This window comes from Astatotilapia calliptera, chromosome 16 (assembly GCF_964374335.1).
Source record: "Astatotilapia calliptera chromosome 16, fAstCal68.1, whole genome shotgun sequence".
NCBI lineage: Eukaryota > Metazoa > Chordata > Actinopteri > Cichliformes > Cichlidae > Astatotilapia > Astatotilapia calliptera.
The window spans coordinates 20,506,670-20,534,317 of record NC_137437.1 but is presented as its reverse complement, the minus strand read 5'-3'; the positions used below and the strand labels follow the sequence as shown (position 1 = coordinate 20,534,317).

At 39.0% G+C, this 27,648-nt stretch overlaps 1 protein-coding gene across 4 annotated transcripts in view; it reads left to right on the top strand.

Moving 5' to 3' along the window:
• The first annotated feature begins 617 nt into the window (after positions 1–617).
• Positions 618–27,648, top strand: part of rapgef4a (Rap guanine nucleotide exchange factor 4a) — a 37,540-nt gene continuing 10,509 nt past the window's right edge. Inside the window, exons 1-14 of one of the 4 annotated variants that reach the window (XM_026145044.2) lie at positions 618–763; positions 3,919–4,061; positions 4,151–4,239; positions 4,769–4,915; positions 18,731–18,803; positions 21,716–21,777; positions 22,791–22,841; positions 22,915–23,021; positions 24,447–24,568; positions 24,667–24,850; positions 24,930–25,014; positions 26,935–26,995; positions 27,132–27,208; positions 27,327–27,473. In XM_026145044.2, the coding sequence (XP_026000829.2) occupies positions 696–763; positions 3,919–4,061; positions 4,151–4,239; positions 4,769–4,915; positions 18,731–18,803; positions 21,716–21,777; positions 22,791–22,841; positions 22,915–23,021; positions 24,447–24,568; positions 24,667–24,850; positions 24,930–25,014; positions 26,935–26,995; positions 27,132–27,208; positions 27,327–27,473 (1,416 nt within the window). In that variant the 5' untranslated portion in view covers positions 618–695. Of the gene's footprint in view, positions 764–3,918; positions 4,062–4,150; positions 4,240–4,768; positions 4,916–5,830; positions 5,953–11,958; positions 12,212–18,730; positions 18,804–21,715; positions 21,778–22,790; positions 22,842–22,914; positions 23,022–24,446; positions 24,569–24,666; positions 24,851–24,929; positions 25,015–26,934; positions 26,996–27,131; positions 27,209–27,326; positions 27,474–27,648 lie in introns of those variants that run through there. The other 3 variants (XM_026145045.2, XM_026145047.2, XM_026145046.2) reach the window with 3 other exon arrangements.

Here is a 27,648-nt window from a genome sequence, read left to right as displayed (position 1 = left end):
AATCAAAGCTGAAAGTCTGCACTTCAATCACATCTCGATTGTTTGATTTTAAACCATCTGTGGCGGTTCACAGAAGCAAAACTACAAAAGCTTTATCACTGTCTAAATACTTATGAACATTAATGTGATTACGACCAATCACAGGTCACCTGTATGCCCTCCACCTCACCTTTGCAACAGTATCCTTCAGTAGAGAAGTGCCACTTTGTGCTGACTCACCTCATTCAAGCAACAAAAGCTGCTTCTATTTACAGCTCTCGGTGTAAGTTCAACAGCTCTAAAAATGAAATGACTGGAAAATTCCAAGCAACAGTTTGATCTTAACACGAACACTGGGACATACTGATCTATGAGACTGCGTTCATTTTACCTGCATGTGCCTAATAGCAGAAACTGACCTCCATTGCTGAAAAAAATAATGAGTGACCGAGCTCTGTTTCCCCCCAGCCACATCTCTGCTGAAAACTGTTGCCGTCCTCAGTTTGAGATTTTCTTTCTTAACAACATAGCTTTTCACTACAGCTGCATAAAACCCGTCAGCGTGGGCTGTTTTTCGTCCACGCTGCTCCCGCCCAGGTAAGGAGGGACAGCGAGGACTGTCAGCAGTGAGTGAGTGAAGGCAGATGAAGCTGCTGTCGTTGGTCCAGCCCTCTCCTCCGCATTAGCAGCAGCAGCAGCAACAGCAGGATCGCAAGATGGTAGCAGCGCACACTTCTTCACATTCCTCGGAATCTGCCGAGTGGATGATTTGTCTGGATAAGAGGTAATCACTTTATACCATTTCACCCGACCCATCTCAGGCTAGTGTAAGAGCGATGAATTAACGAGGAAATATCGCGATTTGGATTTTTATCCTGTAAGGAACTTGGGCGTTGTGTTTCAGTGGCTGCATTTAAACATTCAAATAAACGGAATTAGGACGTCGTGAGTCCGATCACAGCTTGAGTTAGTGCATCCTTGGACGCGCCAAGGTTACCTTTCCTACAGCCTCTGACCTCACTGTTGACTAAAGGAGTCACGCACAGTGATCCACTTAGCTGTAGAGTTGGGGAAAGCAAAGGCATCAGCTTCAGACTGGGATTTATTAATTATGTCAAATTACTTGCCAATTACTTGGCTCTTTGATGCATTCTACTTACTTCAATTGCTCACTATCTGGGATTATTGTAATAATCAGCAGCAAACTGCTTTCTGTGACTACTGGAAGATCAAAGATCAAATACTGATATCATTATAATAAGACATTAAAAGATATTTAATATGTGTCATGGTTATAATGTATAGTACTTTTTTATTTGAGAGAAATTTGTTCTGCAACTTTTGCCGTGAGCAGTAATGAAATTGCTGAATGCAGGCGGACATAGAGGATTATTGCAAGGGTGGCCAAGCTATGACCATTAACTATATTGGAGTCCTTCAGCTAGCAAAAATCTTTTTTCTGCTTGGCATAATGCTGCAGGAAAATCAGTCAACTTTTCAATCTTGTGCTCTTTTGACTTGATTGTGCCAACATGGCAGCCATGTACAAGTATTACTGAGGACTCATATAAAGTACTGCTTCTTTCTGCTGCTCCCTTATTCACAAACAGTCACCACAGCAGGTAACTCTGCGTGTTTAACCTCATAGATTTTTTTTTAACGATTGCCCCTCCTTGACTCTTTCTATCTTCTGCTGGATCAAACAGGGATCTTTCACTTATTAGGTGAATGTGTTAACCTCTACACTATGAAGTCAGAAAAACTGCAGGCAGGCTGGCTTCACCATTTGTTGTGTTGATGGTTTTGTCACAGAGATGTGGCCCTTTAGTCTGTTTTGGCCACGGCCACATCTATCTATCTATCTATCTATCTATCTATCTATCTATCTATCTATCTATCTATCTATCTATCTATCTATCTATCTATCTATCTATCTATCTATCTATCTATCTATCTATCTATCTATCTATCTATCTATCTATTTTAATTCTTACTGCATGTTTTTTTTTTTTACATTATTTTTTACATTTACATGCTTAGACAGTTTGGCCAATATGCAAGTATATACTGGATGCAGCTCAGGTGTTAGTGGGTTGCTTACTATTGATCTACAGGATGATGACAATAAGGGGTGCAGCATATATCAAAAGGTCCAACGTACAACAGCTACACACAGCAAAGTGACACAGGGTGCCAGACGTGTTTACACAGTAATATCCTCTGCTTGCTTGTAGAAGCCACCTGTGTCCCTCAAGTCAAATGGTTCTTGGGTGACTCACCTTTTCCAAACAGCAAACAGCATCCATGAGTCACCCTATCATTCATTTGACACTTTTACATTGAAATTCAGTGGATGATAGACATCTAAGTTTATCCAAACTGCTTGATTATTTAACAGTTTGGAAAAGATTGGTGAATACGAAAAGCAGTTGTGTCATTTCCTGAACTAAGCTCACAGACAAATTACATCTCACTCATCAATACGCTCATTATTTGACATCTCAGGTTGGATTACTGGTCATTAGGTTGATCATTGTTTGCATTGTACAAATTGTAACAAGCTTGCATGATGAAGATAATCGTTTCTCACTTGCACGTCAAACTGGCACTTTCTGCTTTTTTCTCTGTTCTTTCTGTTTTTTTCATCTAGGTCAGTTTTCAAACAGACACTGGCTTTGAAAGTCAGGCTCCCACACATCTCGCTCTTTCTCGCAGTCTCTCTTTCTCTTGCCTTGTCCTGATTATGATAATGCAGGGTAGAAAAACAGAATACATTCAAAGCGGCTGCACTGCTGAACATAGGGTCTTATCAAGGAGTACATACAATTATAGAGGCATAATGTGAGGTTAAAGGTTTCCAGGGAATACACGATGAAAAGTCTTTTTTTCCCCCGCAAGCTGTTACTTAGTGTATTGTAAAACTATAGAGCAGTACATTTTCAAAAAACAAAAGCACAAAGGTTGTTTCCATCTTTGAATTATTGATAATGTTTGGTTTCACTTTTTTTCAAAAGCCGGACCTTGTTTCAAAGGTGATGTAAGCTGCAGTTTATCCACCCACCAGTTACATCAGAGGCTCTGGACTGAGTGTAACAAAAGTGAGACAGGCACAGAACAGAGAGGTAAAAATTCAGTGCAGGGATTAGTGCAATAACAAATGATATTCAGTTTGAACGTGCCATTAAAAATGGAGTTAAAACTGGGTCAGGCTTTTCAATTTAAATAAAAGAACAAAAGAAATTTTTACTCTAAGGTCTGTGCAACTTTGGAAATAAAGCCTTTCTTATTGCTGCAATGCAACTCATGAATGCAGCAGCCGTGCACACTGGGAAATTGACAGTTATTGTTTGAGAGGAACGAAATTATTGGTTCAACAAAAATCTGACTGTAGAATAAAAACAAATTGTTCTAAATGAGACAGATGCGAGAGATAATCTCAAACTAAATTTGGTGTGCTTTTATTAAAGAGTACATATTCTGTTAATTGCTATATTTTTATTCCTGGACTCAGTTAAAATAGGTTTGCATGATCCACAGCTTAAAATAACCCATGCAAGAGTCTTGAGACTTTCTTTTAATTTTTAAGGTGCTCTTGAGCAATAGTTGTCCAACATCCAAACAAGAGCTTTCGAGAAACCTGGAAAACTATTCCCAAAGACTACTTAATTACAAGAAAGAATTTGTCAGAGATTTTGAGGCTGTATTGAAGAATAAATGTGGTCATACCAAATATTGACTTTCAAGTTTGTTAAATAGAATAGTACAGTGTTAGAATTTAATGGTGTCTTCTGCAGACTTCATGTTTCAGAGTTCAAAGTAAACTTTACTTAAAAAAAGGTTCAGTTGCTTTGAATGATGCAGGCTCTGCAGCTCTGCAGTTAGCTTTTCATGTAGATTTTTAGTTAACTGTACATCACGCTGTTCTTTGTATTTCTCCAGACCAGCAGAGCGCTCGGGGGCAGATGTTGACATAATCCTGGCACGGCTGAAAAATGTGAAGGCCTTTGAGAGATTCCACCCCAGTTTGCTGCAGCAGATATGCCTGTGCGGATTTTACGAGTGCTTGGAAAAAGGCATCACCAGTAGGTGAAAGCTCTGAAACTAATCTGAGGACAAGACGGTGCATCTATTTTTATTTTATTTTCTCAAACTGTTTTTTTTTTCTTCCCAGTATTTCGACAAGGAGATATTGGCACGTGCTGGTATGCTGTTCTTTCAGGTTCGCTGGATGTAAAGGTGTCCGAGACATCAAGTTATCAGGTATAATTTCACGAGCATTACATAAAGCCCCAGATTAAAATGAAGGCTGATGAAGTAATTGATAATTAAAAGAAATCGCTCTCTTCTTTCATACGTATCACACAAGATCACACTCATCTTAATCAATCTTAGCTTCACACACTAATGCTCCAAATTTGCACCCAAAGCTGAATTACTCTTTCTGTGAAGATCTCGGTAACTTTGTAAGCAAAGCTCCACCTGAAATTCATCAGACTTGAAAAATAAAAGTTAGATGAGGGAATATTACTGACCATTTGTTAACAGTGGAACTTTGCACACCTTAGCCTATTTGTCTGGGTGCTTACTGGAGTGATATGTTTGTATCTTGTTGAGTGTATGGAGTGCTCAGGAGTTCTTTAACCTTCGAGAGTTGTGCGATCGGCATAAATTCATTTGCTAAGAATATTACATTTGAACTTCACAGCATTCTCATCTAGTTGAAAGTTTTTAATCCCAATGAAGGAATGATCTAAGAGGAATGTGTGTGATGTTGGTGTGTCTCATGTAGGATGCTGTTACTATATGCACACTGGGGACGGGAACGGCCTTTGGGGAGTCAGTCCTGGATAACACTCCCCGACATGCTACCATCATTACACGGGAATTCAGTGAGCTCCTACGCATCGAGCAGAGGGAGTTTAGGTCTCTGTGGGAGGTATGTGCCTCGTTTTGCTCCGTCTATACTTGTTGCAGAGTACAGAAATTATCTGGGTCATTACGATTTGTGGCACATCTCAGATATCAAAGTCTCAAAGTAAGATTTGAAAATGCTATGGAATAAATGTGTCCATAGGAACTAACTTCTCTCATTTTAGTGATAAACAGAAAATTCAGACCGCTTTTGATCATTTGAAGACAAAGCAGCGCCTTATCAGCTGAGTGGGTAGCTCAAAGGCAGCACACACTGGTTTCCAGTTATCATTTAATTTGTGAGTAACTGAGGGGGCTGCTTAAAGTCAGAGAACAGCCACCTGTCCTAGCTTGTTCTTGTTGCAGCTGAAATGTTAAATCTGAAAACTGTGACGAATTGAGCTGAGCGCTCTCCAGAGCGTAGGTGGTGTACACCACCTGTGGATCAGCAAAGGTTGGGTTATGAATTTATTGTTGGGCCTCTGGAGGAAAAAATCTGTCCAATTCTTTTACTGTAACCTTCTGCTAGTGCTCCGTCTGATTTTGACTTATGAGTGGTTGGTTTATCCCTTTTGACCACTAGATGGAAGTGTAGCTCTGAGGAGAAACTCTCTCTCCAGCCTTGTGTTTTCACTCACACTAGCATCATTTCAGCAGTCATTCAGTGTAAGTATAAAACTGGGCAGTAACATTCAGTATAAAACGTTTAAATACTGTAAATTAAAGACAAACATAATGTTCATGGACCGCTTCAGTCAGAAATATCTCACTCGTCTTTCTGTCTCCTGCTACTGTGAGCCGGTGGGTGCCATGCTGTGTAGAAGTTCCTCTCGTCACTCACCTCCCCCTCAGCTGGGCTGGGTTCCTGAGAGAGAGACAGCCCATTTCCTTTGGGACCAAAGGGCATCAGCAGGTTAAGTTATAGGCTGTGTCTGTTCCAGCACACTGACCATCAGAAGCTGTGTGTGGCTGGATACTTTAATTTGGCTGTGTGTATGCTCACGCGGAAGTTCAACGGGGATACACATTTCACCTCTGCCCCCGGGCGACCTCTTCAGTTCGGTTCGTCTCAAATTAGATTTTCGAGCTTCTGTATCTGGTGTCCAGATTGTCTTATCTCACTCTTGGATCTTTCTGGTCTTGTTTGTTACTTAATATAAAGACTCACTGCAAAGTGATGGTGAAGATGCTGTTTGGCGCATGAAGATAAACAGATACTATTTTTTCGAGGCTTCTGATTTTTTTAAATTAATGAGTGTCTATATTTGGAAAGAGTTTCCCACAGCACCAGTTTCAAACTCAGGTTTGTGAAGGGCGTCACACCCATGATAGATACATTCCTTAGATAATGGCACTGAAATGCTTTCTGCTCAACCTTGGTCCTCTTTGTTGCTTGTTTGACGGTCCATTCTTGTATTTTCTAACTAATAATATTACAGTATAAGTGTTTAAATCTAACTTTAAGACTTGGGCTTGTAAGTATTATTTTGCAGCATCACAGGTACAGCTGTTAAAAGGCAAGGATCTTACCAGGCACTTTTCTGAGTTCTCCAGTGCTCATTATGGTTTTAATGTAGTACGTTTGCACATGGAATTTTGAGGCTTTTTAAAAATTTCTCAAGGTAATTGGTATTTTTGTGTAGGAAAAAAAGGATAATGGGTAGTTTAAAGTTGAAGCTCTCTAAATGAGATATGTCCTACGCTGAGATGTCTCCCGTCCTTGCAGTGTTTCTTGTACAGAACTTCATCTAAAAAAACAGAAAAGTGATTTACAGCATTAGCATCAATACATGGATCTTCTATTGTTAGATGTGCTGAGTTAGCCAGCAGTGCTGCTCAGGTACTGAGCAGCACTGCGGTCAAAATTCACACAATCGAGACAGATGATCATTTCTGTATTTTGCAGTTTGTTGGTCATACAAACAGTTCGCCTGAATGTTCTTCCAGGCATATGTGCTTATTTTTTTCCTCCTAGTTTTACTGCAGTGCTGAACGATTGTTTAAGGTGTATCTTGTTACTGGTGGCATCAGACATCAGACTGTGTGAGCCACTTCTGATGTGCTGTGGTGACTCTAAGTTTCCTGCGTGTCTTGATGGTTGCTTTTGCAGATAAAGCTCAGCTGCTTCACAGGGTCTTAATTTAAGCTGAATTGCATTCTGTGGTGCATGATGAATGTTAAGCTGCATGAGGTCAGTGTTCTTACTGCTTCCAGCCCCTGAAAGATTGGGTGAAAAGAAGAATACAGCTTGATTACAGCTAATGTGAGGAGATGGGAAAAGAGTGATGCTAAAGGAAATATATTACCTGCTCCGGTCTGAGCCAAAGGAAGCATTTAAACAAAGCTACACGCCTCCTCCTTCACCACCTCCTCCTCCACCACCTCCTCCTCCCTACAACACAGAACTGTCCCCTTGCCTTTGGCCAAGCAGTCTTAGAAAATTTTGCAAGAGTGAGAACAACACTAGCTTTATTTATGATTATACTCGTGAATAATTTAGTGTATTTTTTCTGTAGGTGTTTCAACCTTCTGTTTGGAATAATACAGTAAATAAAAGAATTACAGAGAGGTGACAAATTGGATAAACGTAACATAGTAAATGCATTTGGGAAAATACTTTGACGTGCCTTAGCACGTTGATTCTTCAAGTCTCCAGAAGTCACTTGGAGTTATAAAGTACACTCACCATTCACCATTTTCCCATTAGAAGTGCCTCAATTCTTTGTGGAATAGATTCAACAGGGTGCTGGAAACATTCTTCAGAGACTGTGGTCCATATTGATATGATAGCATCACAAGGTTACACCACCTTTGTTGCCTTCAAATCTATTACATGACATGTTATCCTGCCTAAAAACCACTTATATAAGGCATGATGGATCCATGCTTTCATGTTGTTTACACCAAATCTTTACCCTGCCACCCACTGCATCAGAACTCGACACAGTGTGCCAATTTTGGCTTCAGTTGTCTGTTTACAGCTGACAGGTGTGGCACCTGGTATGGTCTTCTGCTGCTGTGGCCCATCTGCTTCAGTGTTTCATGTGTTGATTATTCAGGGATGCTCCTCTGTATACCTTGGTTGTAATGATTGGTTGTTTGTATTACTGTTGTCTTCGTCTCAGCTTGAAGCAGTCTGGCCATTCTTCTCTAACATCTGATATCAACAAGAGTTCTCCTAGAGAACTGCTGCTCAGTCACTGGATATTTTCTCTCTTTCAGACCATTCTCTGTAAAGCTTAGAGATTGTTGTGAAGAAAAATCCCAGGAGATCAGCAGTTTGTGAAACTCTCAGACCAAGTCGTCTAGGACCAACAACTGTGACACATTTAGTGTCACTTGACCCACCTTTTGCCCCCATCCTTGACCATGTCTACATTCGCAAATCTAATGAGTCGCCTCCAAATTTGAAAGTCGCAGTAAGGAGCAGTTGAACAGATATACCTAATAAAGTGGCTGGTAAATATATATTATCTCAATTGGTGTTTTGATGATGGTTGTCTTGTGAAATGGTCTTTCAGATGATGATAAATTACGTCAACATCTGGTCCACAGGGGGTCAAAGGTTCAGGTTTTGTCCTTTCATTTTCACCATTTTCACCAGTTCATATAAATAAAGGTTTTCTACACTAATGTTAACAAGACACTTTGCTCCATATTTGTTCCTTAAAATGTTGTATGTCTTGGTGTATGACATCTATGCATATTAAAGCCTGAGCGCCCATGCGTGCAATTTTAATATTTATGTTCTTATGCTGAATCGTCCGAGCACCGAGAGCGCCTTTCATGTAGCTCGGCACGTGACAGAAGCTGTCCGTGTGCTTGTTTGTTTAACATAGCAGACATGAGCCAAGCTCAGCATACACAGGGAGGCTGACTGAAGCATAGACGGCCTGGTCATCAGCTTACTCTTTACTTTGTTTCCTGCTTCCGATGGCCACTGTGATTGAAACAACACAATTGTAATTTGTGCTTGTTGGGTGGCAAGGCGGCTGTATTACAATCACATCAGCCTGGGGGCCGCCTGGACGGGAGGCTTTGTTATCTTCTATCAGATCTGACAAAGGGAGTTTTATAGGCATGTGCACACTCAACATATAGTATATTGAGTAAAATGGAATTACAGATGCTTATATGTGTAGTGTTTTCATCCTTAGGGCAGGTCTGTTGGTCGCTGAGCCCAGCAGGGAGGTTGGTATGTCAGTATCATCAGTCTATAGAAGCAACCCGGTGTGCAACCCGTGGAAAAAAGTGATGAATAGGAAGTGGCAGGGATGCAACATGCCCTCTAGAGTCTGAGGACTGGGTAAGGGGGAGGTTGGAAAAATCAGGCCACATATATCCTCTGATAGGAGCGGTCGGTGGATACGTGCAACGAAAGGGCAGGAAGATTGTATCAACATAGTATAATTGCCTTATCTCCGCCCAGAGTTGTTACATCATCGTAAGCCTGCAACATGAATTTCTGTAAAATAAAACAGCACCTGTGAAGCTGCAGCTGCCCTTGCTGATCTTTGTAATCCTATTCAGCTAGACTAGAAGAATTGCTCCGTGGATAGCAATGTGGCTGACTGACTCATCACAGTCATTGTGTCAAGAGGATGAACCCTGTTGACTTTGTTGACACACGTTTATTTTTTATTTTTTTACGGCAAACCAGATTTTACAACCAACTATGATAACACTGCCAGCATGGCTGCTTATTTTTCTTAATTCACAAAAACAGAGCCAAATTGCAAGGCAGAGTAATGCAACCAGCGTCCCCGACCTCAGTTAAGCTTGCAAGTTAAGGCACATAGTCCTACAGGTCAAATTTGTGACACGAGAGGAAAATAAGGAAAATGGGATATCTTCTTCTTCCACTGTCTTTATCAGCTACAAAAGATAATTTATGCTATTGCCTGTTCAGTACAAGCCTGTATTAATTCAAATTCAAGATTGTTAAATCAAAATATGATTTGATTTGCAAAATTCTCTTGAAGTTGTTGCAGAATCTAGGCCCCTTATTGTTCTCTCGGCTGGATGTGACAGGCTGTCAGATTTGACAGTGACACACTCACCTACACCTGTGTGATCAGTGTGTGTTTCAGCACCTTCTCTCATTAGTAATCCCATTTTCTTCTCTGTCTTAGATCAATAGCTGTAGAAACTGAATAACTATTTAAATTTGTAGGTATTTTCATATTGTCTTATGTTGAGAAATTAGAATGTAAATGACAAAATACTTAATAAATAAGTAAAATGACTCTCGGTTGTTTTTGATGGATTAAGAGAGATAAGACATGTGATGTGACTAATTAATAATTAAAATATTTTTAAAATAAATAAACATCCATTAGATGACACTTGGTGTAGTATTTTGCTTTCTGGCTTCTTTTACTTTCTACTTTTTCACTTTGCTGATGATATATTCTTTGTATACACTCCCTGGCCATGTCATTAGTTCTACCTTGCTTCATTAGTTAATGGGGACTCTCTTTTAACATGCTTTAAATATTTGTAGCATAGATTCATCAACGTGCTGGAAACATTCTTCAGAGATTTTGATCTATATTGGTATCATAGCATTACACAGTTGCTACAGATTTGTCTTTTCCACAATTTGAATACAGTTAACTCTATGTCATGTTTGATTTAGGTATGATTTAGGCTCAAAATGTGCCCTAAAGAATATAAGGCAGGATGGATCTGTGCTTCGATGTTGTTCATGACAAATTCTGACCACACCCTACAGGAGACATCCCAGATTGGGACCTTCTAAAAATGCGATTTAAACTTCAGCAGGTCATCTTAATCGTGTTGTTGAGTTGCTGCCATGTGGTTGACTGATCAGATATTTGTGTTAACAAATAATTGAACAGGTGTATCTAATGAAGTGGCCAGTGAGCATATAGGTTAAACACTTAATAGTGTGAATAATCACCTCCAGGAATCCAATATGGCTGTCTTGTGGCTCCGATAAGTAACAAAGTCAGAGATAAGATTCAGATTTTCTCTGTTCTTGAAAGGGACATTGATATGAATTAAAATCTTTATGTATCTCTACTACCGCAAATATGAAGCTAGTATTGGGTTATTTTGATAAGTTACACCGGGAAATACGCAAAACAACATTTTTTTTCCTTTTCGAAAAAACACAACACAACTGATTGGTTCAGTGTCTGTGCTGCACAGTTTTTATGTACTTCTTCAGCCTTTTATAAGACACACATAAGTTCTGGAAATGCAATAAAAACAACTCATTAACTGTCAACTCACACATTTTTAATGTCATATGTCAGACAACCATAAAAAGGCAAAATACAAAAATGAGCAGTGTTTTAACTCTGTTTTAACTGCAAAAAGCTGTTGTTTTATGAGACAGCACAGCTGTACTGAGTCATATTCTGTTTAAAGATTGGCACAATTTTTCAGTGGAAAATTAAAGTGCACTAAACTGGAAACACTGAACTGTTTTATATTACTTATTGGGTGTAGCTCAGCAGCCTATGCTACTCATTCAGCATGTACTACCTATGTATTTTTAATTAAAGTTTTTCTTTATATTGTATTCATAGCTTCTTGGTATTCTAAAGTATTTTTCAACCATTTCCCTGTTTAATTTCTTAATATTGATTGAAGTATATTGAAGTATATACTTCAATATATACTGGCAGATGTCAAACACCTGACAAACTAGAAGCAGGGTGGTACTTTTCCAAGTATAACACATAATGTGCAAAGCCACAAGACTTTTTCTGTCTGCAGACGAAAACATCCAAACATCCAAATATCAGTTTTTAGACTTTACTTGAAATAAAAATCAAACCACAATTCAGCTTTGATTGGCACATCTGCAGTTCATTGCAGTCAGTTTTATCTTCCTGAACATTAGTCTTCGCATCCTGTCTGTGACTGGCTTTTGCTCTTGCTTTATGAAGGTGGCCATGCTGAAAATGAGCAGGATTGTGTGAATAGATAAGCTTGAGCTTGTGACAGAGAGAGGGAGAGAGAGGGAGAGATTGAGCATGCTCTCCCGTGTGCTCGGTGACTGGAGTTGAGTAATCACCTAGCAACTGCTGCTCAGAAGAAGTCAGCAGCTGACTGGCACACTGCTGAGCTCTCCGGCTGAGACGGTCTGCTCGCACTGCTCTGAGAGCAGTTTGAGGGCGTTGCTGGATCCTGCTGGACCATGCTGACTGTGACCTGCGACAGACTGCTTGATACCCTGGAAATCTTAAAATCAGACATACATGCTTGGAGTGTTTGCCAACATCTGGATTAAGAGAGCGTGGCGAAGCTTTCAGTAGCAGGCTGCATGGGACTCTGGTAGCATCTTTAGGTAACATTTGCAAAGCTTTCCAGCGATAAAAAATTGATTTGTTGCATTTGAAACAAAATGTAGAAATGAAAAATGCTTCATAGAAATTTATCTTTGTAGTTGCAGTATAGTTACCTTGTAATTACCGGGGCAAATTTAGATATATGAGGATAACCTGAATGTTCAGTTTAAAAGCTTAAATTTACTTTTTTCAGTCCTACCTCATGGTTTGAATTTAGTTTGGAAGAAAATCTATAACTGTAGAAATGAAGCTCTTTTCCCTAAATGGTTTCCCTTTAACTCAAAGCATCCCTATAAATATTCAGAATAACTGCTGAATACTTTCAGAACAGTTTGCACTACGTTTGCTTATGTAATCTCTCGTGAATCATTCAGAATACAGGCGTGCATTCATGCACGGTGATGCTCACAACGCAGTAACGTACTCAAGCGTGAAAGACCGTGAAGGAACTTGAACTGAGACTGCACTGAGATGACCCGGTTAATAGCTTCACTGATCTGCTGTTATGACATAGATAATATAAAACATATATGTCATCTCTTTAAAGTACACCACCTTTGTGCATTACATGCTTATTTTGCAATTTTCAAATCACGGTGACAGTTTTTTTAGTTGTTTAATGCATATGGAAAAACATAAAATGACATATCATAAGAGAACAGGGTTAAGAGATGTATAAGAGCACATCCAGACTTATTCATTTGATCTTTCAAACGCCACTATACTTACACGCTCCTAGCTAACGTGACGCTTACAGCATTACGTGGCTCGTCTGTCAGTTTGAACCGTGTTTTTGGATGTTTGTGACCTTTTCTGGTTGAATCCTTCCTAACAAATTAAGATGAGCAAATGGAAATCTAAATTTTGGCTCTTTAAAAAAAAGTCAGATGTGCACTAATGACTGTCAGTGTTTGTTACTGCACAACAAGCAATCACCAAGGGTGATATTAGATATTACACTTACACAAAATAACAAAAAAAATAAAAGTAGTGATCCTCTCTGAGAGATTATGATGCAAAATTAATTAAAAAATCTTGACTTCACTATTGTTAATCTGTGGTATTGCTCAGAAGTGCAAGATTACCTTTTCTGTTGAAATCTGCTCACTTTTAGTCTCTATAGAGTGAATGTGGACAAACATTACATTTGAACCTTTTGTTTTCAGAAATTTCAGGAACATAGTTTTTTTATTATTTATAATTCTTTGAACTTCATCCTTTGTTCTGGGTTCAGCTTTGAAGATGCTACTTCAAATGAGTAAATTCATATTTTTAAAGCATGTTTATACCTCATTTCTATACTTCAGGTTGAAAAGGGGACCTTTTTAAGCTGCTCTTTGAGTTGAACTTTTTAGATCTATTATCTATAGTTCTGCTTTTACTCCGAGCATTCGACTCCAACGATGAGCTTTTTCTCATTGCAATTGTTTGAAATATTTATGAAATATAGAGTTTTTGCACAAAGGTAAAAACCAAACTTAACAGTAAGTGAAATGTAATTGTAAAAATGAATAGAAAAAAATGGATGAAAACAATATTCCCATGTTGAATTTACACCACAGTGTCCTATTTCACCATGTTTGATGTCCAAAACTGTAAATAATTGTAAATAATAATTTCATGATGTGTTGGTCTGCTCTATTATCAGTTTAAACAGCATCATTCTTAGTTTTGAAGTATTTGTAAAATTACTGATCTGCTTTAAGCAAAAGTTCATGAATTTAGTCATGGAAATAAAACAGTCATTCATTTGGATAAAGGGTTGAATCAAAAACTGTGGGCTGACTAATCCATTGTGCTTGCTGACTTAATGACAAACTGTGAAGGATAATTTGATTTGCATATCTTATTTGGTCTTTCTAATTGATGCTTTGCACATTATGCTGTCAGAATCAGCTCAAGTACAAGTGTGGATGTTATTTTCCAAACTGCTTGTGAGTCCTAATACGGACTCTGTGTTAAAAACTTGAACCAGTACATTCTCCCTTCCTAAAGATACTTTCACACAACCATCATCAGGGTTCACAGAAAATGGACTTAAAAGAGAAAACATCCAGTGAGCAGCTATTCTCTGGGTTAAAATAGCTTGGTGATGTCACAGGTCAAAGGCGAATTGATAAAATGCTTACAGCTGTTATAACACTTGCCAGCAACACTTGTTACAACCAACGTATGCAGAACATCATCTCTGAAAGCAGAACACATTGAAAATTAGAAAATTAGAAAAAACATTACTGCTACAACATTTGGATAGTTTGATCACAATTTGTTGTAAACAACATGAAAGGTGGTTCATGTTCACTTTGTGGTGTAATTGCTGTGAATAGTGTAGTGCTGTATGCGCCCCTGAGTGCCAATCAAGCATCTTTTTTTTTTCAATGCAATTCAGTTTTATTTATACAGCACCAAATCACAACAGTCGCATCAATGCACTTTATATTGTAAAGTAGACCCTACAATAATACATACAGAGAAAAACCAAAGAATGTCTTTCCCACTGTGAGCAAGCACTTTGGCAACAGTGGGAAGGAAAAACTCAATTTTAACAAGAAGAAATTTCCAGCAACGGATGTATCGCCAGATATGTTATTTATTTGTTTATTTATTTATTTATTTTTGCCTGTCCTGTTTGGCTCTTTTGCCATCAGAATTATTGTCTAAAGGCAAAGAAAAATGTCCAACAGATTTACTTTACCAACCCAGCCTTGCCGTATTGGTCTATTTGAGTCGCCTTTTATTGTTTATTTTATTTTAACCTGCTAAATACGGGACAGACTTGACTGGGGAAAAGAAAGAGAGGAATCAATCAAGCATCATTTAAAGGCCAAAGCCTACCTGAGTATTGTTAGTGTCCATGTTGTCATGGTTGAAAGATTTCTGGATCCAAGTTACCTACCAAAGTTAAGGACTTTAATTATAATAAATGATCAAAAAGGCTGAATCAAAGTTGGCTCTAAATTCAGTCTTAGGAATAAGGTAATGTCTGAGAGGCACAGTTGGACTGGGCAGGTATGGCTGAGTAGGGCTACTGCGAGTTTGGTGAGTTTGATGAGTCTGGCAGACCACAGAGCAGCAGATGCTGTTGCTATTTTATTGAGAAATAAATATTTGAATTAGCATTTCAGAGGAGCAATCCCGGCACATTTAGACATCTTAATAAACGAGCCTCATAAAATGTCAGAAATGACTTTTGCGCCAAATCTACTTATCAAAGTAATTGTAGTATAGCTGCAGTTTGAACCAGTCTAGCTGATCTGCGAGCTGATTTGATGCTCTAATAATCTTCTAATCTGGATGAAAGCAATAAAGGCCAGTGAGTGAATAATCAGACTGATTCATTTCAGTTAAGCAGCAGTTTGACATTTCAGGAAGTACGCCTCGACGAGATTGTTGCCTCTCTAATGTCTGGCTTATAAATGCTAATTTTCTCCAGAAGATACCGACTAGATTGTTTTATGTTGTGTTTTTATACATTAAAAATATAACTGTCTAACTATTTGTTTAACTTGTTACAAAGAAATAAGAAATGTCCGTTTTGAATGTTCCCTTTGCAGTATGGTAAACGAATCTGCATGAAGCTTTACTATTTCTTAAAAGAGCGTAAACATGAGAGTATGGATTTTTAGAAGCAAAACCACAACTAACTGTTATTACTATTTGATGCATTTATAAAAAAGAAAAAAATACATTTATTAAATAAAAGAAAATGATATACATTTTGAACTCATTTTCTCATCCGAGACTTTTATGAAAAAACGAATATGTTTTTTTTTCATTTAATATACCATCAAACCAGAAGAAACTGAGTGAAGAATGATGATAAAAAAATGACATCCGAGTGAGAAACTTCTTTTTTAATGACTTAAAAGATTTTATTATTACATGCCTGATGTTTTAAAATAAAACAAAGACAGTTTTTATACAGGCAAAAGGTTAGACAGTCCTGAAAACATGGCAGGTTACAGTGAGCTGGTATTAAAACAATTCCCTGCAGAAAATATCGTGTTGTGTATCACAAGAGTCAAAGACGTCATTACGAATAAAATAGAAACTGATTGCTTTTTACACACCTGACAGTGGTCCTAATCCCCCTCGAAAACAACGCTCCCATCCCATCTGCTGCATTCAGTCCCTCAGGGAGCATGGCTTTACTGGCTCAGAGGGATTGAGTTCATTTGTTCATGCGTGCCTCAGTTTAATCCTAAATCCTTTAATTGTCAGCCAAGATTGATAGAATTGCCGGACTCTGACTGAATCACTGCTTTTGCATTGATTAATTTAAAATTAAATATCTTGTTTTGCATGTTCACAGCAGGCACATTATCAAAATCGGAGCTTGGAGAGCTTATATCTTTTAGTATCTTGGTGAGCAACAAGTCAAGTTACAACCTGAGGCCACTGAGGTATATCTAAAAGGCTTGAGGGAAAAGGTTGTGTGCCACTGAGGGCTTGCTTAAGTGATTAACTGACTTCAGAGTGCAGAATTGAGTTTAAAGCATGACCTCTGAGTACGCTGCCATCAGAGGAACAAAGGGCTCTAGAGTTCTTGCCTTCATTCAGTCTCCACTGACCAGAAGATAGGATGGTGGGGAAAATTGGTCTGGCACTAAGTGGTCCTCAATCAGTTTTTTATTGACCTATTACGCAGTGGCTGCAGCACATAATCAGTTTTTGTTTGTCTTTCACCCCATATTAATCTTGAGTTGTCAATCTACTTGGCAAATTCCTATTAAGAAAATATAATTTTAACAATCAGCTGTGTTGGAGTGATGTATTTATGTATGCAGATCTCGTTATTTGATTGACAAAGTTTAAAATACGATAACAAATGCACACTCACTCAATGCTTTATTATTTGTACCTTTTTAGTACCAGTTCAACCCAATTCTGTCTTCAGATATGCTTTAGTTTTTTGTGGAACAACAAAGAAACATTCCTCAGAGATTTTCAGATATGCAGATTCTTCAGCTGCATGTCCATGATGAGAATCTACCACATCCCAAAGGTGCTCTATTGAAGCTCCGCTGACTATGGAGGTGACTCGCATACAGTGAAATCATTGTCATATTCAAAAATAAAGCCTGAGTTAATCTGAATTTTGTGGCACATTAACCTGGTGCAAGCAGCCATCAGAAGGTATACACTGTGTATGGACCTGGTGTGGTCTTCTGCTGTACTTTCAGAGATGTTCTTCTGCATACATTGCATGTTAAAAATGGTTATTTGAATTACTGCTGCCTTCCTATCAGTTCAAAGCAGAACTGTTGCTCACTGAATCTTTTCTCTTTTTAGACTATTATCTTTAAAGTCTAGAGGTGGTTGTGTGGGAAAATCCCATCAGATCAGCAGTTTCTGGAGTTTCAGCCCGTCTTCCGACAACAATCACGGCATGTGCAAAGTTCCTTAAATCCCCTTTCTTCCCCAAATGCTCAGATCGTACTTTAGCCGGTCACCTTGACCATGTCTACATGCCTAAATGCATCAAGCTACTGCTGTGTGACTGGCTAAGTGTACGTTATTAAAAGGTAGTTGTCTGTACCATCTAACTATACTTTACTTCCAAAGCTGGCTGAACACAATTTGTACAGTAATATGCTGCTAGGAAAACAGTGTTAGTTTAAAAATCACAGAAATAATTTGGAATTAAATGGTATTCTATGCATCTTTTTAGTGTTTTTTATTCCTGAATTTGAAAAAAAAACCTGTCTCGCTGGTTACTGTTGGAGTGTCCTATTAGTGCTCCAGTGTCATAAACATTGCATTTGTAAGTGCACGGGTGCAGTATGATGTTCATTATGTAATATCTGTGCTGCCTCAGGACACAATTATGGTACGAGGGAAGTATACTTGTATTGTCTTGCTGTGCTTGTTCTGTGGCTCTCTGCAGTTGGAACAGCATTAATGGACATGTACTTAGTGGCAAAAAGAAATATGCAACATACAAGAGGTATTTGTATGTGGTTTTCCCCTATTTTTAATAATTATGCACTGAACCGTTCTTACATTTGCATGTTAGGACTAATAAGAATGAAATATCATCAGACACCCGAAACCCTCATTGACTTTTTATTTTTTCCACACAGCCTAGAGACAAGTGATGACAGTGGGGGTGATTTCTATTCCTCTTGTCCTGCCTTTGTTAGACAACACATTAATGAGAGGCAGAGATGGGAAATGCTGGAAAAGAGGGAGCTAAAGAACATGGAAAGACATTTAAGAAGTATAGATTTTTGAGTCCTAGAGTGATTCCTGAGACACATTTAAGTATTTTTCCAGTTATTGTGATCTTTTTGCTGCCATAGATCATCAGCCACCTTGATGAGTCAGAAGCAGCTAAATAAAGGCCATCGAGAGTATATTTTAATTTCAGTTTTGGTGTAATAATGATGGATTGACTCCACCTGTATGCATTTATTTGATTCCTATTGATACATATTATATATATATTATACAATTTACTTTACATTAAACATTATTTTATTTACAAGTGTAACTGGTATTTGCTTTTATTTTTATAGAAATATCATCACTGTATGGCTGGACTACTCGCCCCACGCTATGGTGTCATGGAAAGCGGTTGTAACGCAGACAGTAAGTGACCTCGTTTGGACCTAACAACTATATATTTCATTCCTAACTTTGTCAGTTATTATTAGCAGTTACGCCATCATAATCAACAAATGCCTCAAAATCACAGCCTGTCCTGTGATTTTGAAGCGTTCACTGAACATTGCATAAAATGTCATGCTAACATTCAACTGTAAAATGTCGCAGTGCTGATGCTCCGACACGTTTAAACACAGTAGCTTGTACAGATAGTTATAGTCTTAAAAGCTTGTGGATTTGTTTTACTTTCAGCAGCTTTTATGTCACAAATGATAAAACATTTTTGTGGCCGACGGTGTAGAGAGACAGGAAATTTAGAGAAAGGGCGCCTCCGTTTCACTAAATGAAATGGAGCAAGAGTACAGGCAGAAAAAAAGTACTCACTGCTCATGTGCTTCCTAATTGCTCGGCTGTCATGCCGTCCTCAAGTTGATTCAGTTTACTTCAGTGTTAGTATGTTGATTGTCTTCAGAGTTTATCAAGATGAAGAAGAAATTCTTCATTTTACAGTAAATGGCTCCTCTGACTTTATAAATGTTTTTACAAACAACCAATTTTTCTGCTCCTACGAATAAAAAGGATCTTTTATTGTATTTCTTTCTGACTAACTCCATTACTGTTGGAACCTCTGGCATTGTGTCGAGGCTGATACTATTATTTCTGCTTTTCTGTTGCAACCTAACTTGATATTGACTTTGCTCTGCTCAAACAGAGCACTTAACTTGCTTCAAAGTCACGTATCATAAAAATGATGAACGGCAGTCCATAAATCCATAGTCTGCTGGTTTACCAACACTGGGGTCACTGTCTATTGTTATGTATTTTTAATGATGATGGACATATTTGAAAGAAAATGCTTTTTAAAGATTTTCTTGTAAAGAACTCCCAGCCTCAAACTTACAGTCCCTAAAGCTAAGATTTTATTAACTACTGTAGCTTTTAAAAGTGGATGTGCCTTTTTGGTTGCTGCATGCTTTGCTGCAGCAATATAAGAGCTGGGGTTTGAGTATTTTTGCAGCATAGAGTTGAGTACTGAGGGGTTTTACAGCCTGAACTCGATGCACGGATGCAGAAAGACATAAGTCACACAAGCACCGGCGGCTCGAGGCTGAAGCACTCTCCTGTGCAGAGGCTCAGCCGCTTTGTTACTGTCACAGCAAATCAAATGAATTAAACATGTTTTAAACTGTTTTCTTACAGTGCGCTTTTAAATCACTTTGTTATTAACAGGTCAGCATTGTTTCCTTCACTCCAGTCATGCACTCCACCTAAGCATGCATTTGTTTGGCCACTACAATGGAAAATATTTCTGCTCAGAAACAGCATTTTTCTTTCCTGGCAAATGACTAACACTTGGTTTAACTTTCACTTTACTCTACATTCCTGGTTGAATGAACGGACTGATATCACAGCTTTGCAAACAGAATGATGGGCAGATGTGTTAACTTCTGTAAACATGCACAAATTCTATACAAACACATAACATGAAAAATATAATTCATACTAAAACCGTGCATGTCTTTAATGTTAGCATGAAATGCAATGACCCTCTCTGCTGCTGAAGGTTTCAATAAAATGCAGAAATCCTCCGGGCTGAACCACGTATACAGTAGGTTATATAAGATGTTTGTGCTTTCAGTGTTTTTCACTCTTTTTTGCACTTGTGGTGAGGAGAACTTTGGGGAAATTTATTTTTTTAAGGATTAATATTAAACAGAAACCATGATGTCAACTGTAAAAGCAACTATGTATGGAGTTTTTTCACAAAATGTTAGGATGTAAACATTTTTCCATCCTGTACTAAAAGTGAGTACTTTTATTTTTATTTTTGACAGTTGTTTGCACGCTGGCAGTAGAGCAGATAAAATGTAGAAAGAAATGAAACAACGCGATACAATTTTAGGCTTGTAGATATTTTCAAGACATCTTTGAACGTGGTTTGGTTGTTGGTTCTTGACAGGCTGGTTGGAGTATTTCAGAACACAACTTACAGTATTGGTTTACAGAGAATGGTCAGAAGAAGAGCGGGAGTTCTCTTCGTAAATATGCCTTGTTGAAGCCAAAGGTCAGAGAAACATGGCCAGACTACTTCAAGCTGATTTAAAGGCAAGAGTAACTCAATTAACCATGTGTTACAACCAAGGTTTGCAGAAGAGCAACTCTGCATATGTAACACATTGAACACAGAAGCAGATGGGCTGCAGCGGCAGAAGACCACAGTGGTGCCACTCCTGTCAGCTGAGAACAGGAAACTGAAGCTACAGTTTGCACAGTGTCACCAAAACTGGAAAAACACCAAAGATGTCCAGCTGAGAAATCTGCAGCAACTATGTGATGTTATCGTGTCAATGTGAGCCAAAATCAGCACCTTGTTGAATGTATGCCATGAGTAATGAAGGCACTTCTGAAGTCAGGGTGGTCCAACAAAAAGAAATAGTATGAAGAAAGTGTAGTAATGCAGGCCAACATAGTCTGACATTCAAACCACTGACAGTTGTTCTACAGAGTCTATGGAGGAACCTAATTATTCAGCATAAAAAAAATGACCATTGAACAGTCTAAGGAGCTTGGAAAGAAAAGCTTCCGAGAAGCTTCTCGGATGAGAGGAGGTGGAGGTGACTGAGAACCTTCACACCACCACTGAATATTCAGGATGCAATTTTTAATTAAAAAATTCTAACAGAACATGTACAGTATATGCAACTTTTTTGTTTTCAAGGATTAGTTGATTTTTGTTATAGTAAATTTGAGTCCCCTGTAAAGCTTCTTGTGTGTGTGTTTTACTTATAACTTTAGCGGACATCTCAGTGATTATAAAGTCTTTTTTTCTCTGCAGCTTTGCAGGATCTTTACAGATCCTTCATGACTAACATACATCCTCTGTTTTTCCCCACCAGGACTGCCTGACAAAGAGAACATAAGCAACAACTCGTTTGTTGTCTCCAAACCTCTGAATAAGGTAATTCCTCTGTCTCTATTTAGGATGAAACCTTTTCATTTTATGAGGCCGCAAGAACATCCTGTACTGTTGCTCACCTCCTCAGTGGGGCACAGAAATAAGTGTGGAATGTGAAGTTTGTTTAAAGTTGCTCTAAATATAAACACAGTACTGGATTTCTCGTCTCCATCCAGAACAGTTCCTGTCCCCTCTCCTGCTGTCATTTCCTGACCACTGAGTTGATAACGCTGCACTACAGCAGATTTATGGAGCTACATGCGTTGTTCACTTATGGAGTTTAGCCACATCACAATCGCTCTCTTACACAAAAAGAGAAACTGAAAGTGTGCATTCTTGTTATGTAACCGACAAAGACAGAATTAATTTACTATAACATATATAAATAAGCCCAGTTTCTTTGGCAACTGAGTGGTCTAATGTCTTGTAAATAAATGATGAGGCTTTAAAGCTTTCACATAAATGCATGACTTGCACTGCTCTCTGAAGCATTCAGAATGCATTTTAAATGTCAAAGTCCTGCAGCCCACCCCATGGCCATCCTCAGCTGGAAAAATCAAAAACAACAACAACAACAACAACAACAAAAAAGCACTCCCAGACTGTAATTCACAGTATCTGTGTCCCATTAAAGCAACTGAATGCATCAGTCAAGACTCTGCTAACGGAACGGTATGGAAAGTAAATAAAAAGTAAATAAAAATCAAATTTGAATGCAATAAAATCATAATGTCAGCTGTGAGTCATGCAGTAACAGCGAGGATGAGATCCTGTGGCCCCACAGTGAGAGGAAAAACATCAGACCGGACTTGTCTCTCTGACACATTGTTTCTTCCCCGATGTATTTTATTGCAAATTACTGGACTGTTTTGTTCTTTGGCGAACCTTCAGTTTTACCCACTTTGTGAGATTCAGTGTAATGCCATCAGTAGATTCTGAGTTTCAGTGTCATGCATGAGGCATTTTATTTCACCTCCTCTCATTTTATTTTTTTTATGTTTCACTTTATTTTGCAGAAGTCATTCATTCAAAGTCCAGCCAAACCCCACCCTAAATGCTTTTCTCAGGTAGTAAACACAATCACTGCACTCAGTCAGACTCCACAGTGTGCTGAGATTTAACTAAAATTCTACCGTGCAGGTCCCCTCCGAGAAGATCCTCCGTGCAGGGCAGATTCTCCGGAATGCCATCCTCTCCAGGGCGCCTCACATGATCAGAGACAGGAAGTACCATTTGAAGACGTACAGGTTAGTTCAATAAGGAGAGATCATTAGACAGAGATGAACATGATTTATTGATGCAGAGAATTTAGATAGAGGTATTTGGTGGTTAGACTTCAACAGAAGCCCAGCGGTGATAGGGAATAGAGCAGGACCCCCCCGGGTTTAGACGCTGGTGGTGGAGATGATTTAAGATTTAAAGTAGACGTTGTGAATTAGCCTGAAGAAGGCTGGGAGAAAGATGATTGGACTAGACCAGTGATGTCACAAACAGTTTGATGGCATGGGAAAGTGGAAGTGATGTGAAGCTTAGATTTAGCTGGCAACACCTGGGAACAGAAAGATGTGAGACCCCTTATTGAACTTATGCATAAGCTTCATTTGGCACCCCTTTGTTTTTAATGGAAACACTCAAGCAAAGTGTATTCATTAATTTTTTTCTATTTTTATCACTCTCTAAAAGCAAAGAAAGCAGTTGAAGAACATTAAGGATTTATGCCAGTATCCAACATCAAAAGCTGGGATGTGTGGGATGAACTTTGGCCAGTGTCACATGGTTTAGTATGGTGTTTTGCCTGAGTAGAGCTGACAGCTATTGGACTGAGGAGCTTCACCAGGTAATGTCCAGAAGAGATCAGGGTTGTTGTGCAGGTGTGAAAACACTTCATGGTAAAATCTCGAAACTCTAATCTGCATTGTAACCAGAGGGGCACAGATGAAAACCCAGTCAGTGGGTGGCCATCGGTTCTCTTCCGGTACTCGAGCTTCCTCCCACAGTCCCACAGTTATTTTGGTGATTCTAAATAGCCCATAGGTGGGAGAGTGAGTGTGAATAGTTGTTTTTCTCTCTGTGTTAGCCCCGTGATAGACTGCCAACCTGCCTCTCCCCTCAGTAACAGCTAGGATAGGCTCCACTACATGTTCTGGAGCTTATTTTGGACTGACAGGTGCAAAAAGGGCAGTAAACACACTTTTTGCTTCTACTGCTTTAGAGTAAATGGCAGCCAGGTAGATTTATCTGGTGAGAGCTAAAAGGTGAGTAAATATCATTAGTGGATTCAAAGAAATGATAATGTTGAACTGTGTTTGCCTGATGTGTAAATGTAAAGGTTCACCACGTCTTAGTGTTGCATTTATAGTTTGTTGTCAATCATCAGTTATATTTATTTTAAGAAATCTTCATAATTTTGTTTGTTATGAAGACATTAAATGTATTCACATAATATTCAATTTTATTTACCACATCTATCAGTACAAGCTGTAGACAGCGGCTGAATATAAAAGCTCTTTTATAGCAAAGCCCTGTTTGCACTTCAAGAGAATAAAATATAACAGCAGAAAATCATGAAAAAGGAAATCAGTTCATAAAACACAGAACAAACAGAAAATCAAAGTGATCTTTCGTACCTGCTCAGCCATGTAGGAGCTCATATAGGCATTTGTCTTTCCTAGGCGGTGTTGTGTGGGGACAGAACTGGTTGACTGGCAATTGCAGCAGAGCTCATGTGTCCACTCTCGCGTTCAGGCTGTAGGCATGTGGCAGGTGCTGCTGGAAGAAGGTGTTCTCAACCACGGTGAGGCTCTGCGTGATGTGTGTCTGCACGTGTGCAGCGCGCGACCCAGTGATTTGAAATTGAATGCCCGCTGTCTGCGCTGTGTTTCTGTGATGCAGTGGACCAGGAGCTGAGCTTCCAGGACAAGTACCTTTTTTACCGCTTTCTGGACGATGAACAGGAGGATGCCAGTTTCCCCACTGAAGACGAAAGAAGGGAGAGCCAAGAGGAGCTACAGGATACCTTGCTGCTTCTCTCGCAGATCGGGCCTGATGCCCATCTGAGGATGATCCTGAGGAAACCGTAAGAATCTGAAGCAGAAATCAGTAAAGGAATAAAAAGGGTGATTGTTTCATGACTTCTTTCATCCTCTGTCTTTTAGTCCATCTGAAAGGACAGCAGATGATTTGGAGATCATTTATGAGGAGTTGCTTCATATTAAGGCCTTGTCACACCTCTCCACCACTGTGAGTACAGTTTACCTGCATTATGTGACCATATTATTCCTTCTCTTAACCCTTGGTAGCACCTAAAAAACGTACCCCTTATGAGGTCCTAGAGCCAAAAATCGACCACGCCATAAAAAGTGCTATAAAAAGATTATACATTAATATTTTATTCCACTTTAAATTAGCCAATCTTTCAGACCTACTTCTCCTTGAAATATTCATGTCAAGTTTTAATTACATTTCGCGGATTTTAACCCTTTATATCCCGGTTTTGTCACATGAGCGCACGGCCGTTTTTGGCGAAAAAAAATGAAAAAATGAAATATTTTCCATAAAATACATTTGAAAGTTATATTTTATTGTACTTTTAATTAGGCCTTTGGGTGGACCAAAGATTGATACCAACAGTCATTTCGATCGCCTTTTATTTTTTTTGCAGGAGCGCATTTCATAAAATGCACACACTATCGGTCCCAATCGACCACGCCCAAAAAAGTGCTATAAAAAATTTTTATATTAATATTTTATTCCACTTTAAATTAGCCAATCTTTTAGACCTACTTCTCCTTGAAATATTCATGTCAAGTTTTAATTACATTTCGCGGATTTTAACCCTTTATATCCCGGTTTCGTCACATGAGCGCACTGCTTTTTTGCCCCAAAAAACATAAAACTTGAATATTTTCCAAAAAAAACATTTGAGGTAATATTCAATTGTTATTATAATTAGGCCTTTAGATGGACTAAAGATCAGCACCAAAATTAATTTCGATCAACTTACAATTTTCTTTTCCGAAGCGAATTATGTCCTCCAGGCGGTCCCTCGTCGTTGTCTAACCCGGGATCCATGCCTCCTCCCGGGTAACGTGCAGACGATTTCTCCGGTCATGTTTCGTCGGACGCCTTTCACCAGCACACACGTCGATACCACGTGACAACAAATACGTCATTTCCGGTTGAGTCAAAAAAAAAAATTCCCGCTTGAGTGACCCTGGGACTGAGACATCGCTCCAGACGATCGGCGGGGGAATCCTGTTTTCCAAGCCGCGATCGAATCCTGATTTCCGGGTAGTGTTTTACGGCGGCTCGCTGATTTCGAGCCCCGGGTCAAATGTGAAGCAAGGGAGCCACCCGGTGGCCAAATAAAAAAATTACAATTCTAAGGCCTTGAGTCCAGAATGAAAACGAAACCTAAGCCATCACACAGATATTAACGGTAATAATTGTGCAGTGAAAAGTAGCGAAAAATAGCGTTTATAAAGGGTTTCAATGGGGCGATTTATGGCTCTAGGACCTCATGTGGATGGCGGTTTTTAGCTTAGCCACCTTAAGCTAATCGAATAAACGGAGACGGCAATTCTAAAGAAAAATGAAAAAAAAAAGGGTTGGAAGGTTTGGCTATATTCTATTCAACACAGTGAAAATGGCCTAATATTAAAAAACGCTGTGGATGATAAATGGCCGTAGGTACTACCAAGGGTTAATGCACAGATTGAAATTGCATCTTTCTCCTGGTGAAAAACATCATATCTGGCTCATTAGGCCTTTTGGTCCCATTTGAGTGGTGAGAGTGAAGAAAAATGATGCAAAGATGAAAACTTGCGTATTAAACACTCATTCACTGATCCTGTCCAAGAACACTTTGACATACACGCTGGATAAGCAAGGCATTAAGTATGTACTGCATAGCTTCAGGGGATTATTCTACAACTAAAATCATCCGTTTGTCTTGCTGCTCGGATTCAGCCAAACCAAAAAACAAGATATGTGATGTGGGACTGCTGTGCGTTTCACTCACATTCAGTTTTAAAGAAATCTTTCAAACACCTGTGCTGCATTGAATAGCTGGAATATTAAGCTTTGCACACATACAGCATGCCTTTACTTTTATTTTGGCTGCTTTCTCTTAATGTTGATCCTCCTGATCTTCCTCTGCAGGTGAAGAGAGAGCTGGCCGGAGTGCTGATCTTTGAGTCCCATGCAAAGGCAGGAACAGTATGTAAGTAATCTGATAAAAATAGTAATGTGTAATAGATGCATTGTTAATGCTGATTAATGATTGAATTTGCTCAGCACACAATCAGTATTAATTCAACAAAGACAGCCTATATGAAATCAAATCTTCTCTCCCTTAGTGTTCAATCAGGGTGAGGAGGGCACATCCTGGTACATCATTTTAAAGGGCTCAGTCAATGTTGTCATCTATGGAAAAGTAGGTATTTTCCTCTTGTGAAATCATGTTAGTTCTAGAGACATCAAACTGATTATACTGCTTTGACCGGGACGTTGATTCATCACCCAGTAACTGATCAGTATGCCGTCCTGGACAGGGTGTTGTTTGCACTCTTCATGAAGGAGACGACTTTGGGAAGCTGGCGCTTGTCAACGACGCCCCCCGCGCCGCCTCCATTGTCCTGCGAGAGGACAACTGTCATTTCCTGAGAGTCGACAAGGAGGACTTTAACAGGATTTTGAGGGTTAGTGTCTGTTTAAACTCATCTCATTAACAATGAAAAAGCACCAACACCCTCTGTTGGCAAAAATGTAGTAATGCATCCATAAAAGTTATTTAATGCATCTTTTGTGATCGTATGCCAGTCCCTTGCACCCACTAGCTCAATCATCCCACTAAATATGAAATATGTTGATAAT